The 15,399-nt window shown below is 37.9% G+C and overlaps 1 protein-coding gene, 1 long non-coding RNA gene and 1 pseudogene across 3 annotated transcripts; 2 read left to right on the plus strand and 1 right to left on the minus strand.

Annotated features, from left to right (window-relative positions):
- Positions 1-1,757: 1,757 nt before the first annotated feature.
- LOC148698231 (uncharacterized) lies at positions 1,758-3,049 on the plus strand. The gene is made up of 2 exons (XR_015961006.1): positions 1,758-2,278; positions 2,384-3,049. It is a non-coding gene; the product is annotated as an uncharacterized LOC148698231 (long non-coding RNA).
- Positions 3,050-3,447: 398 nt separating this feature from the next.
- On the plus strand, positions 3,448-7,151 carry LOC148698232 (uncharacterized; annotated as a pseudogene). The gene is made up of 8 exons (XR_015960397.1): positions 3,448-5,149; positions 5,227-5,404; positions 5,520-5,608; positions 5,879-6,120; positions 6,317-6,403; positions 6,494-6,594; positions 6,707-6,918; positions 7,018-7,151. The product of XR_015960397.1 is annotated as an uncharacterized LOC148698232 (transcript).
- Positions 7,152-10,035: 2,884 nt separating this feature from the next.
- Positions 10,036-14,457, minus strand: LOC137715966 (protein PMR5). The gene is made up of 5 exons (XM_068455334.2): positions 13,060-14,457; positions 12,497-12,668; positions 11,828-12,006; positions 11,281-11,439; positions 10,036-10,630 (listed from the first exon to the last, which is right to left on the minus strand). Exons 1-5 carry the CDS (start codon positions 13,383-13,385, stop codon positions 10,288-10,290), a joined length of 1,179 nt encoding a protein of 392 aa, XP_068311435.2. The 5' UTR covers positions 13,386-14,457; the 3' UTR covers positions 10,036-10,287.
- Between the last annotated feature and the right edge of the window lie 942 nt (positions 14,458-15,399).

A 15,399-nucleotide genomic window follows, 5' to 3' on the forward strand; every position in this document is an offset into this window, starting at 1 on the left:
AAGGCCTCTCTGAAGTTAAAGCTCTGGGCATGGATATATAAGGCCCAAAGACCACGCCCTCACGGGCGATGTGGGATACTACAAACATCGATTTCGTGTTTCAGTCATCAAAAATAATTTTTCTCAATCAACATGTTTGTAGTTTCATTAGTTAGGGTTTTGTTTAACAGTAGAGGGTCGGAGGGGTTTTGATAGTTGAAGAAGATAAATAATACGTTAAAAGTGATTTGGAGTGTATATAGATTTTTTTTTTAATCTAATAAGGTCAAAATTGTCATTGCATAGTAGGGTAAATAAGTCCTTTAATATTAAATTTTAATGTGGGGTGCATTCAACATTTTGTGGGGAGCTAATAAAAAACCCAAAATGAAATATTCTCATAACTTTTAGGGTGTTTGATTAAGTAAATACCTTTCACTTACAAGTGACAACTGTAATTAGAATACTGGTAGATCTTATTAATTTAGGATTGTATTACTTGTAAGCAATAAATCCTTGAGGCACAGGTGATAGAAAATACACATGACAGATATTCTTCAACTCTCTCTCTCTTTTTGCCGCACCGCACCCTTGAGTAAAATAGGCTGCAACACCAATTCTTCTCAGGTCGTGGTGGAAATGGTTGTCATGGGGGTTTTAGTCGAGGAGAAAGCCGTTGTAATCGGTAACAAACCACCTACTGGTCTTCCTCGTCTCCCCGAGTCCACCTCCGATCTCCTTTCCTACTTTCAGTATTGTGTGCAACAATCCTGGTCATCATGCAACTGCTTGCCAGATCTCACTCCGCTACTCAAGAGTCGACTCGTAAGCTGAGGTATCTTAACTTGTACTCTAATTAAGTCTTGTACATATGTGAACTCTTTGCGACGAATAAAAATCATTAAATTCAAATCTCTCACCCTTTACTGTAAATATATTGTCATAGTAAAGAAAAATTTATAAATACCTTTTAAACTTAGTTTTGTAAAAAGAAAATTCTTTTTAGTGTATTCTAATATTATGTGATTTAAACACATAAATACATATAATTTCCCTTTGATTACAAGATCCAATCTGAATGTTGATCTTTACATCTTCTAAATGCCTAAACTAATATACTAGATATGATGAGATGTTGCAGCTGACATTCTATGCATTCATATTAAAAAAACTTAAAGAAAGTTTAGATGTATTATTAAAAAAAAAAAGAAGGTATATTTATACCAATCAAAATTAAGAAGTACGAATAAATTACCTGATATATTTGGTGTAGATGCCAAATTAAGTTATGCGATATATTTTGTGGGTTGATTTGATAATAATACTTGTGATAGAATAATACAACAAGTACATACGAATTTTTTTATTAGATGTAAATTAAGCATTTCGTGCACTCAGAATGAGGAAACATAGATTCTTCGTGCAATTCCTATATTTGCCTTGATGCATGTTTCTTATTTGCTTTACACTTGCAACATTTATTTTTTGGGCGACTCTTAATCCTACTACTGTTGCAGTCTACTTTTCTCCGCATTCGTAGCCGTTAGAAGAAAGCAAATTCTTAAAAAAAAAAAAAAAAAAAAAAATTTACGGGTTTTAATCATAGTCCCATAAATTTTTTATGGGACTATGATTGAGAACCATCAAAATAATAGTTAGGGCTTTAGTTCACGAAATTGGATAGAGGCCGTACATTAACATGTCAAGTTGAAGTAGTAAATTATTGGGAAACAAATCTTTCTTCTCAAATGTACACAATCGGGTGGATTACGACAAACGGGTATAGAAATCGTGGGTTGGGGCGGGTAATTAAGGTTCGGGAAGGGTACGGGCCGGTTCCAAATTTTTAATAAGAGAAACAGGGCGGGACGAGGCGGGGCTGACCGATTCTAGAAGTATAGAAAAACAAGTAACCAGACAGGCTCGTTTGTAACATTTTCCCATTCCTCTCCTATTTTCTCACACATTCTCGAAGACTCTCCTTTCCTCAATCCTCCTTTTCGGATATGTCGATTCTTAATCTCCTCCCTCTCAATCTCTCTCTCCCCCAGTCTCTCTCTCTCTCTCCGGACGCCTTTATCTCTGATCTACGCAGCTTCGCCGATTTTTGCTCCCTCCCGAACCGGAGATTGCCCGAAGGGAGCTCTATCGAAAGGTTTCGAACGCGGTGGAACGAGCTGAGGATCTGGGTGGGCAAATTATGAGAGCGGGTCGGGCTTGGCCGAGACGAGGTCCTTGAGTGATTTAAGGATGGAGTCTTACGACTACCTCTTCAAGTACATCATCATCGACGACATAGGTCTCAATTCCTCCAATCCATAGCTTTCTGATTTTTATTTTTATTTTTTGTTTGTTTGTTTGGTTTGAGAATTGAGGTTTTAAAACTTTTGGGTTTTTGGTTTAGATTTGTAGGTGTCGAAAAATCTTGCTTGCTATTGCAATTCACAGATAAGAGGTTCTAACCTGTGCATGATCTTACCATCGGTGTCAAGTTCAAAGCTCGAATGGTCACCATCGGTGGTCGTCTTATTTAGCTCCAGTTTCGGGACACCGTTAAGGAAGGCAACGAAGAGGTGCAAAACGTCGTCGCTTTTCGAGTTGGAGTTTGAATCGGAGGAAATGACGCGGTCGACGATTAGGATGAGCGAGTTTGTGTGGGGGATGAGCGAGTTGAATCGCTTGGAAACGACGTGGCAGCAAATGAAGGTCTTGATGTCGGAGATCGAGTCGAAGATTTGGAGGATGAGCGAGTCCGAGAGGAGATCAAAATCGGAATTAAAAAAAAAAAAAAAACACAAAAAAAAAGTAAGAGGATCAATGGATTCGTCCCGAACTTGTCCGTTTGAAATGGGTCAGCTTAGGTCCGGTTCCAATGATCAAATTTGCAATACCCAGCCCAACCTGTGCCCACCCCTAGATTACACAATCCATCAATCACTAATTAGGTATTAAACTCAACCCAAATACAATACGTTATCCCCATCTATGTAAGTCAAACATGAATGGCAATATTTGTTATTTTTATAAACAACTTAGCCCACACACAAAGTGTGTGAGAAATTTTATTTTATTTTTTATTTTATTTTTATTTTATTTTTTATTTTATTTTTAATTTATTTTTGAAATAGAAGGAGAAAGGAAAAAGTGATAGAATATGAGAGTGAGAAGTTTTTATTTTTTTATTATTATTTTTTTTTTTTAAATTAGAGATATGTTAAGATTACATGTAGGTGAGGCTTTGAAAAAAAAAAAGCAAAATTTGGTTGTGTGAAATTATATTTCTGCCCTATATTTCTTATTCATGTTCTATTTTAATTAGAGAGTTAAACTGGTAATTTCATAGGATTGTAATTGACAATTAATGTTTTATTAATTAATAGATATTATATCCCCACCGCCATACATTGATTTTCATTTATGTGAAAACGTTAACTTGAGATTCTCTAACCCACTAAACCCCCTTAATCCATGCAAAATCCAACGTCCCCAAATGGAGGTTTGTCTATTAATCCAGACTCTGCCTGTGTGCAGCAGGTTCAAGAGAAATCTTATATGGATAAATTGATCTCTGTGTCAGGGGATGAATTACCAGATAAAGGCGTGTCTGTTCTACCTCAGGTTTTGTCGGCATTTCCTTCTAATCGTGATGGGAATTCACGTGTCAATTCTGGTATCAGAAATGGTGGAATTCGTAGTTTTAAATCCAGAAGCAAAAGTACCCTTAATTGGCTACCTTTGGATTCTCAAGCTGTATATTGCCCTGTTGCTGTTGACGAATATTTGGACAAGCGTTCTAATTTCATAGGGACAGCTGTTAGGCAGCATCTTCAATATTTAGAGTGGAAAATGGAATTTGCAATCGATAAGGGCAAGTATAGACACCGGTACTTGTCTCCTGACGGAGGAGAATATGAGTACTCTCTTTTTTAAGTGTGTAAGAAGTTGAAGAAACCCAAGAGAGATACAAATATTTCAATCTCTGAAAAAGCAACCCAGGGTAGGCACTGTTCAGAAGAGCAGCCGTTTCTCATTGAACAACCACGGGAGAGTCAGCACCCAAGTTATTGTCCTCAGAGGTCAGGGTTTTCTTGCCACAAGGAATTTATTTACAGACCTGAATATTGCCATGAAGCAGTTGTGGAATATTATAACCATGCAATGGGCAAGATAAAGAAGAAGAAAGTACGAAAAATGAGATCAAAAGCAAAGAAGCACCTCTCGGCTGTGGGGTGGGTTTTCTTGTACATAAGCATAAAAACAAGGAACTTGTGCTACAACTCACCCAAAGGAGTGGTGCATATTACATTTCAGAGTGCATGCACCAGCTGTATGGATGGAGATTTTGCAGAGAGACCTGCTGAATGCATGTATATCATTGAGGAAGACAAGGGCCAGCCGACTAGAAACAGAATATGGTCTGCAGCACGTAATCTAGGTAATCATGAAGCCTTTGTACCGTCAAAAACTCTGACCAAAAAATGTTCTAGAGATACTGTTAGCCTGTCACAGGCGAGTAATCTTGTGGAGTTTGGTAATGTGAAAGTTCATGGTAGTAGAAAACGCCCAAAAAAGAGAAAATATGGATCGACAGAGGAGTTAATAGGTGATGAGAAACTAAGATTTCTAAAGGATCAATGTGCCAACCTTCCAAAGTTGAAAAGGAGAAAGGGATCTGGAGATTTGAATGGGTCAAGAGATGAACTGGGTGGTAGTCAGCCAACTGGTGTGCTTAGGTCAAGCAAACAGGTGCAGGAAGTGACTTCCTCGCACAACAATCCTCGCACTGTTTTATCTTGGTTGATAGACAATAACATGGTTTCTCCAAGGGAAAAAGTAAATTATCGGAGCACAAAGGATAGTCATCCAATGAAAGAAGGGAAGATAACTCGTGAGGGGATCAGGTGCTGCTGTTGCAAAGAGGTACATACTCCTAGTTCCTTTCGGCATCACGCTGGCAGTAGTAACCACAGACCTTATGCCAATATTTTTCTGGAAGGATTTCCAAGTGCAAATTATGCATGGAAGAAGGGAGCGGAACTTCCGGAAACAACCATGTGATAGGATGAAGGGCAATTGGCGTCGAGGCGAGAATGATTACATTTGTACTGTGTGCCACTTTGGTGGTGACCTAATTTTATGTGATCAATGTCCATCATCATTTCACAAGATTGTTTTCTATGAGTATTTCTAATACTCTGTGAATTGTCTCATTTCGTCTTTCTAACCCTTTTGTCAGAAATGATTGAGATTCTTGACTTCTTTTCTTGGGCTTAAATGTTTTTGCTTCTGCAGGCTGTTCCAGAAGGTGACTGGTTCTGTTCATCTTGCCGTTGTGGAATTTGTGGCCATATGAACTTCAAAGAAGAGAAAGAGTCTATCATGGATGATAATTGTGTTCTCACCTGTGGCCAATGCGAGCATAAATGTAGGATGCTTGTTATTTGTTTCATCTGTTATAGCAAATGCATGCCAGTGAACTTTGTGTCTGTGGTCACGTCTTCAAAAAGTTCGTAATTTTAGTTTTCCACTATTTGATGTAGATCACAAAGGGTGCCTGAGAAAAAGAGGCGCAAATGAAAACATAAGTGATCCAAAAGGAAACTGGTTTTGCAGCAAAAACTGTAAAAAGGTATCTCAAAATGCCATCAATGTTTTGTAGTTTACTCTTTAGTTGCTTGTTTCCCAGCCTGATTTGCAAAAAATTCAGAAGCATCGCTTTTACCCTTTCTAAATTCAATTAAAAGTTAAACTATTCTAAATAAGTTCAGTCTCATGTTTTTCTGTCAGATGTTTTAGGGTGCATTATGGATCTTATTTATTATAACATTCCATCCCGAGCTACTTGTCTCTTTCGCTTTTCTCTCCATGTAACGTTGGATTGACTGTTTCAAGTTTTCAGATATTTTTCAGCCTTCATGAGCGTTTAGGAAAACAAAATCCAGTAGGTGATGACAATCTATCTTGGTCACTGTTGAAGTTGAATAAGTGTGATACTCATGCTACTGATGAACATGATATTGATGATGCCTTGACGGACAGCAGGCTCAATATTGCTCTTGATTTGGTTCATGAGTGTTTTCTGCCTGTTAAGGAACCTCTTACCGGGAGAGATCTTGTAGAAGATGTCATCTTCAGCAGGAGGTGTGATATTCGTACTGTCATTGTCAAAATTTCTTTTGCGTGCCTCACTTGCTAAAATACTGCTAATACTTGAGCTTAGCACATGAGACTCTTCATTCTCCCCTAGAAAATTGTGTTCACTGTTAAATTTTTTGTTTAGTGATAGTTACATGGAATTGTTATTCACTTTTGAAGACCTGTTTTTGGAATTTTGCAGGTCTCATCTTAAACGCCTGAACTTCCAAGGGTTCTATACTGTGCTTTTGGAGGGAAATGATGAACTAATCACTGTGGCTACTGTAAGGTGAGGCTTTCAGTTCGCTGCGAGTTAAGAATTGGAGAGCTTTGTTGCGGAATTAATTTGTTTCTAAACTGGTAGTTTCTTGTTCAAAAGGATTTTTGGAGACAAGGTGGCAGAAGTTCCTCTTGTGGCCACCAGATTTCAATATCGTCTGACTTGGAATGTGTCGTATATTAATGGATGAACTTGAAAAGGTAACGTATTGAGTGTTCCAGCAGTTTGTTTGTCACCCTCTGTGTGTGCTTGTTTTTATTTTTATAGTGTTCTTTCCAGCAGTTTCTCATTATTGCCTTCATTTTTTGTCAGTTGCTTATGGAATTAGGGGTGGAGAGATTGGTTTTGCCTGCCGTCCCTAGTGTACTAAACACATGGACGACTTCATTTGGTTTCTCAAAGATGACACCTTCCGAAAGGCTGAAGTTTGTGGATTATACTTTCCTTGATTTTCAGGGTACCATTATGTGTCAGAAACTGTTAATGAAGAATGCTCCGCCGAAGCAAGGCCATTAAAAGTATCTGTAATATTGTTCAGCTTTTTTCCCCTTTTCACCCAAACAAAATGAAATCCACCATTACCAGACTAATTGGTGTCCACTTTCTTATATGGCATTTTGCAGGAACTCGGCTCGATCTTTACGGTGATATCTGTGGAAGTTGTGACAATGCTGATTTTGATAGCTCCAGTTACGATACTGAACTATATCAAGAAGAACAAACTGAGGATGGAAGAATTATTTACCCAGGAGTAAAGTATGTCCACATCTCACTACTTAATATTTAGAATGTTGAAATGGAAACTAGAAGACATGCGGTATTAATGCTCGTTAAGACAAAATCATGACCTAGTAGATTGTGGTTAAAGCAGTTTGGATACGTCGTACGACTAGTATATAATTTGGCCAATTACGGAAAATAAATTGGAAATTCACCCCATAGCATGCCTACCATTAATTTTAGTTTACTTGATCTCCAAGTTACTTGAAGAAAATGCTAAACTATTGAGTGCTATATTTCACCAGCAATGCTGCAGGTAATGAAAGTAGACCACGCGTGGGTGAGAGCAGTCGAGAGTTTTCTTGCTTCGAGGATGCCAACCGCGAGAAAAAATCTCATGAGTACTACAAGCAGTACAAGCGGAGGAGGATATCAGCCAAACGAATCCAAGTTATGCTACGTCGCCTCACACTACATGATTAAAATATAATGTGATCAGCAGTGCAGTGTCTAGTATTTAACCCGCCGCAGTTGCATAGAGTTAGTACGAGCCTCGAATTTCAGTTTCTTGACATACAAGGAAAGGGAGAGGCTCGGTATCGTCGTGTTCATGTTTTGCAAGAGTCTAGTTAATTGACAATTTAGAAGTTAGAAGGGGAAGGTAATACTTGAATAGATACAGGGCTCTTTTTGTTTATTGAACGTTGGATTAGAGATGTATTTATGACCTACTTTCTCTATGCAGCTCGATCATGTTTATAAATCTCATTAAACCTTTTAAGTTCTAAAGACCAAAGAGGAGAAACCCCTTAACCCCTTAGCCGTGAGAAGGATTTTCACGTTACGTTTACACTGTTAATGTGCCGTTTTGTGTTAACGATTTAATATCATGTGAAGGTAAACTACAACAACAAAACCCTTTGCTCTAAATCCATAAAATGACTAATTTTAGACACAAGTATACATCAATACCCAACATATTAGCGGCGGATGACAATTGCATAAGGCCATTTAAAGGAAGAAAAACTTCGGTAGGGGCACCTGGTCACATCATCATTATTACATGTCATACAAACTATAGCTTTTTCATATATTTTGATCCCACACAATCTGTGCCAGTCGCACAAAAGCTATTCCAATAGGACACCTTACTGAAAAAAATTCTTCCCTACAAATTAGTTATTATACTAGAATTGAACATGTAGCTACACCTTAGTCAGTTCGACAACTTGTATATATAATACATGTTAATCGCTAACTAATGATAATGTTAGGGAGATCAATTTTTTAAACGAAATAATATCTCACCAATAAGAAATAAGCATGTTAACCGACCCTTAGTTAATAATCCAATCATTTACAACTACGTCGTTTGGTTTAAAAAATTTGGTCTCCCTAGTATTACTCCTCACAAAATACTGCAATATAACAAGCAAGTATAATGTCAATGTCATTCTCAATCAAATTTGTTGGACATTGAAGCAATAAATATGGAACATGTTATAGGACATACTTAACAAAATTAACGAATTTCAGATTGTTGTCTCGTTTTTACATACTTTTGCATGAATCACGAACAAGAACGCCACCTTGAGGAGGATTCGGTTGTATCGAACCAGTTAGATGCCTACATACCTTGTGTAGTTGTACCAGGATCAAATTGACGTAGTTATACCTACCTTCACAACTCCAAGGGTTTGGGTTTGAGGTGATAATCCTAGAGGCTCAACTAGAGAGAGATTTTTTTTTTTTTTTTTTTTTGTAATAAACGATATTATCTACACTAAGCGGAGGGGGTGTCTTAGCCTCACAATGAGCTAGCAATAATATGGTTCAAACTCGCCTTTGGCGAAAATCAAACTAAGACCTCTCATGTACAAGTGAAGAAGAATACTATTATACCATAATAATAAGTGGCAAACTAGAGAGATTTACTAGTGGAAAGTTTTACAAAATGTTTTTTCCTATCTAAGAGCCCTCCTTATAGACTAGTTGAGGAGAGGGCAGAAATACGAATATGCCCCGAGATATTATGAGAATATTCTTGATTTTCTTTAATTATCACAAAAATAATTAACAGATATTTACTTAAACAGGAGGTGAATTAAATGCGTAATATCATCTAATCATTTTAAAACTGATTCCGTAATTAGGATGTGATTAACCCCAAATTGGGAATTTGAGGGCTTTTTGAGATGGAGTGTGACATGGAGAATATAGTTAATCCGAAAGTAGATCTTTGTTCTAATAACTACAATATATACAGTAGGGAAGTAATTTTCGCAAACCACTTTATCTCCCCAGCCCCTGTTTATTCTTGATATTGAAATTCAAAAGAGATCAACGAACAAAAATAATTATGTGCGAAAACCATTTGTCCAGTCTAAAATACATGTATGGCATATCTGTAACCTAACCCACTAAAGATTTGTAAGATGTATACATTTACTTTATTGGGCTCATAAATAAGAAAAAGTCCATAACCCAGTAACCATGTTCCACAACAAGCCCGTATTGATCACAATACAATAGGGTAAACTAAGGTTAGGTTCAGCTCGAGCATCGACCTGATAGGTCCATACTGGCAACTGAACCAACAATAGTCAGTGGTGGATCTTTCCGATTGAAATTAATCCACCACTTTATGTAATCCACAACTATCAAGAGCTAAAATATAGAGTTGGTTAAAAAAAATTATCGAGATTAAAGAACACACTGTTTTAGTTAACTTGGCTAAATTGTCGCGGGAATATGCTTCCGCAAAATATATTTTAGAGCTTATAATGTCACGAAAGAGGACTTCAGTGAAATTGCTTTGAACCTAAATTAGAACTAATGAAAAAGGAATGAAAATGAGTAAAGAGAAAAAAAATCCTCCAAGAGAAACATAAAAATAATAAAAACGTTAAAGAATTCTATAATTTAAAAAATGATGAGGAAATAAGAACCTCATTTTAAATTTTCCAGTGTGTCAAAAGCACAGCTTGGTATAATAATGTATTAATACAATTGGTTAGAAACATTTCTTTTCAAATTTTCAACCAATTGTATTACTACACTTAGTGTATCAAGATAGAGCCGCAAATTTCGCACTCTCTCATCATAAATGTATCACAACATAAAATAAAACCTAAATAACTTGTTAATTAACTAGATTGCAAATAAAATAAAAATTAGAAGAGCAAAGTTGTGTAAAAGAGTTGGTTCCAAGTGTCTGGCAGTCCAGGAAGGCACCAATGGCTGCAATCTGCTGAACGGTCAGGATTGGCTCTCTGCTGAGGGCTTAATTCTCCACTGTAGATTGATGGGTGCCCGTCTTTTCTCAGCTCTGAAAGCATTGTGATGTCCAGCAAAGATGGAGGATTTTTCATGTCCCGGATCACACTGTTCATCACTCTCATTTGGTCTGGATAAGTTGTCCCGGGATAAGTTACTCCGCTCACTTGCATAGGTGATGTTTCTCCATAGCAGTTCTTGGTGGTTCTAGGAGTTGCACCACCATTCCATTCATTTGGGCTGTCAATTTAGCATGTTAGTCAAGTTTACCATGTACAAAAATCCATGCCATGTTCTAAGCATAAACACACAATCCACAGTCACTAAATTACCCGATTCTCACTTTAGTCCTTCCGTCGAAAGTCTATTATTTGTTCCTATAAATTTTGATTGAAAAGTAAATAATTTTTTACGGAAGGACCAAAGTGACGTAGTTTAACTTTTGAGGATAATAGAATTCTAAAGCTAAATTCCAGGACCAAGATGAGAATTGGATAATAACTGAGGAACTATAAAACAACAATATCTTCAAAATATCTTCGTCCAGTTATTTGACCCCACCATCTATGGCTAGTGTACCGACCTAAATACAGAGAGATTTTCAGTGTGCAAGAGCACGGCCCGCAACACCAAATGTATGATGACACTTGGTGTACCAGACTGTGGATCTTTTCTCGGCACACTGAAATAGAAGGTAGGAATCAAGTCAACATTTAGCAACCCAAAAAGATAATAAAAAAAATGGAGCAAATTTTTGGAGCTTGGAGCTAGCAGTGCCTAGCAAATTCCAACATATAAATTATGAACCCTGAAAAATTGAAAATTGGAATTTCCACCAAACACAATTATTGGAGGGAAGGAGAGAGAAAGAGGAGGAAGGAGAGACTCACTCGAAGTGTGTGGGAGAAATGGAGAGGAAGAAAACTCGGGTCCGTGCGGTGTCGATGTTGGAATCAACCCAATTAGCCCATGTTTTCATCCCCTTCTCCAAAGCAGCCAAACGGTCCATATCTTTGTAATATTTCCCTCCTGACTCCATGTAATCCCACCTACACGTTTTCAAAGTCCAACACAAACACAATGATCTTAAATTTCAAACCAATTCTACATGTCGAGAATAACTTACATTAAACGAGTACACCACCACTTTAGTATCTCAAATTTATATAACTCGCTACAGGTAATAGGTTTAAAACACCAAAGTGACGAGCCAAAAGCATTTGGAGCTTTGGAACATGTCAAAAACATTTTGGACAAATCCATGAAAATGTTTTACAACTTTTGCTTCAAAAAGTGCTTCTATAATCTAGAAGTCATTTTCACTATTTCTATCCCACTTTACCAAATGCTTGACTCTGTATGTGACTATGAATTTGACCCTAAACTTACCATTGCACAAAAGTACCATAAGCTAAACAAAACACATGAATTGCTCACCCTTGGAGACCTCCGTCATGGCTCCACCAATGACCGGTGTTGAACGACAGAACATCGGCATTCCGCCACGCCTTGCTGTTCTCCGAAATGTCCTCAAGCCTCAGAACTCTCTTCCCTTGATAAATTTCTACGTCAACCAGGTACGGAGCTTTGTAAAATTGCAGTGTCACACCGTAGTCCTGCATTATAGTAGCAAAAGCCAATAAGGTCCTGTTTGGATTGAAATGAAATGATGCTCTCATTTCCCTGCTCATGACTTTTTTGGGACAAAGAACATGTTGGTGCTATCCTGCTGTCTTCACCAACTGACCCAAAGGGTCCCTCAAACAGTTTCCCTATGTGATTCTTTTGGACTCAGATTTCAAATCATTGTCAAAAAATGGGAAAGTAATTTGTTCATTTATTAAATGAACTTGCAATCTTTTTGTTCCTACAACAATAGTAGTGTATGAAAATGCCTTGATGCACATTTATCTGATATGGAAAGTTGATTAGGGCAATTTGTTCGCCTCTCGCACTCAAGTTTGAATCTCATTTTTCCGCAAATTAGAGTAGTTTAAAATATTCCTCGTAAAAAGACATTTTGGCATTGAATTTGAATATAATTGCTTCAAGAAAACAAAGTACCATAGCCCAGAAACAAGCAAAGCAAATTAATCAGAGACTCACCAGGAAACTGAATGTTGAAAGTGGAACTCCTTTGACCATTTGAGTCTGGGTTTGTGGATTTGCAGAGTAAATGAGACAAACCAAAGATTCCCATTGATTCTTCCCAAGTGAATCCCCTACAAACATCACTGTTTTCCCTTTCATTTTGAGCAGAAACTCAGCCCCATCGAACCTACCAAGAACAAGCAGCTACACCAAAAGTCACCACAATGTAAACAAAATCCTAAACTCACAAAAACCCATTTCACAAAATCACTTTTCAAAATGCTTTTGCTTACAATTGGAGCTCACAGTCAAAAACCAGCACAAACCCATTTCACAAAATCACTTTTGAAGGCTTTTGTTTAACCTTCGGAGCTCAAATCAAAACCAGCAAAACCCTATTTCACAAAATCACTTTTGAAGTGCTTTTGCTAAACCTTCGGAGCTCAAATCAAAACCGGCAAAACCCCATTTCGCAAAATCACTTCTGAAGTGCTTTTGCTAACCATGGAAGCTCAAACTCTAAAAACCACCACAAACCCATATGAAAAAAATCACATCTTGAAAGCACTTTTGCTTACCTTGGGAGCTCACAATTGAGGGGTCTCCATCTGTACTTGAGGTAATCGGAGTCCGGGCGGCCGTACATTTGGCAGTTGAATTCTGGGTCGATGATTAAGGGACACTCAGAGGATTGGTACATTGGGTAGGAGTCGTCTTGGACCCAAGTGCCTGCAAACAATGTGCAACTGGATTGATTGGTTTGGAACATTGGAGCTGTTCTGTGATGGTGGAAGTTGTGGTGATGGTTCCTCATGCTGTATATTATGGCAGAGTGGGATTGAACAAGAACTAGGCACAGAATAGTTAAGCATGAAGCAGCAGATTGGGAGCAGAAAAGAGCCATTGCAGAGAAGAAAGATTATTGGGTAATGAAGATAAGGCAAAAGCTAGCTGAAAAGCGGAACTAGAGAGAGAGTGAGAGAGAGAGCGAGGGGGTAGTGATGTAATGTAAATTTAATTATAAGTTAATCTCTGTTTACTACCCTGAAGTTTCGTAGTTTTTAATATTTGGTACATAAAGTTTTTTTTTATTCCAGAGTCATACATCAAGTCTTAATTTTGGGACAGTTTCATACATCCGTTAAGTTTTTCGTTAAAAATTCTGTTAACTGATGACGTGGAGTTCACGTGGACAATGACTGAGCGTCACGTGTCAATATGGGTCTATTTTAATATTAAAAAATACAAAAAAAAAATTTAATATAAAAAAAAAAAAAAAAAAAAAAAAAAGTAGTTTCTAGGCCTCAAAGTCCCACCCCTCTTCAACTTCCCCCAATCCCCTCCAACCCGCACCCAACCTCCTCCCTTCCGTCTTCTACGCCATCATTTCGGTAGCCAGCCACCCCCGCAATCCCCGACCCCATCCCTCCCCCTCTCATCTGCACACCCTGTCTTCTCCCGCCCTTCCTTTCTCTGGCTAATCAATTCCTTCTTGTCCATCACCTTCGCTGCAAATACGCACCCCTGCGCCCCACCAAGGGACTTTAACTCGCCCAAGTAGACGGAGCCGAGGTTAGAGGGAGAGTTGCCAGATCGGGGATTCGGATCGGATCTTGTAGATTGCGAACTAGAGAGGGTCGGAGGAAGAGGATTGGGGTTGGGACTTGGGGACTACGATGGCAGGGAGGCGAGCGGAAGAGGAGGCGGAGGGCTGAAGCGTGGATTCGAAGCAGGTTGTGTAGCCAATTGCTCTGAACGGCTCAAATATTCCCATTCTCTCTCTCTAGGGTTTTCTGAAACTTGTTGAAAGACAATAAATATAAGAGACAGAGAAGAAAATGGAGACGCCAAGCAACGAGGAAAAGGACTTAAACGAGGAAGGAGGGTTTGACGAGGAATGAGGGTTTAGGCCCAGAAAATTGGTGATGGTGGTGTTTGTGGTTATGGTGGAGGTGAAGCTCCGGCTTTGGAGAGAAGGGAGGGATGAAGTCGGGGGTTGAGGCCTAAAAACTTTTTTTTTTTTGTATTTTTTAATATTAAAGTGGGCCCATATTGACATGTGGCGTTCAGTTATTGTCCACGTGAGCACCAAGTCATCAGTTAACAGAAGTTCTAACGGAAAACTTAACAGATGTATGAAACTGTCCCAAAATTAAGACTTGAAGTATGACTCTGGGATGAAAAAAAAATTCATGTACCAACTGTTGAAAACCACGAAACTTCAGGGTAGTAAACTGAGATTGACCCTTTAATTATTTAAGAATAAAAGTTGAAATCTTGGTTCTGCAATTACAAATGGGCCTTATATATAAAGGAAAGATCTGGATCACTTTCATCAAATCCATTAAATTCATCAATTCGGATCCTTGAAATTTGATACAACGGTTAAAGTTATTATAACTTTTAAAGAAAGCCTCTGTTGGTAGCCATTTGATCAAATTTCAAATGTTCAGAATTTGGGTTTGTTGTGTGCATGTGAAGGTAGGGTTCACTCTCACACGTGAGATAAAAATTTAGATGGATTGGTGACGATGGATTTGTGAGATTTTGATTTGGACCCCTGAAGCCTTGAAGCTGAACTGACACTATTTGCTTTCTCATTGGAATGCAACTGGTTTTGTCCACAAATCATCATAGGGTTTTGCTGAATATGGTTTTTTTATGAGAAAATCTTAGAGTACATTAATATTTTGTTAAAATTCTATAATGTACTAGTGTAGGGGATGAATTATTGTATTGAATTGCATGACTGAATTTTGATAGTTTCAATATCGTCGTTCAAATATCAGTGTATAGACATACATTGCTAAAGTTACCGGGTAAATATATCTTGAGAATTCTATACAGTTTAATTTGTGTATATGAGTCGCTTAAAAGCCACAACATATTATACATTGGTGTAAGGTAGAAAGGCAATG

This window comes from Pyrus communis, chromosome 3, assembly GCF_041283825.1.
Source record: "Pyrus communis isolate YQ-2024b chromosome 3, ASM4128382v1, whole genome shotgun sequence".
NCBI lineage: Eukaryota > Viridiplantae > Streptophyta > Magnoliopsida > Rosales > Rosaceae > Pyrus > Pyrus communis.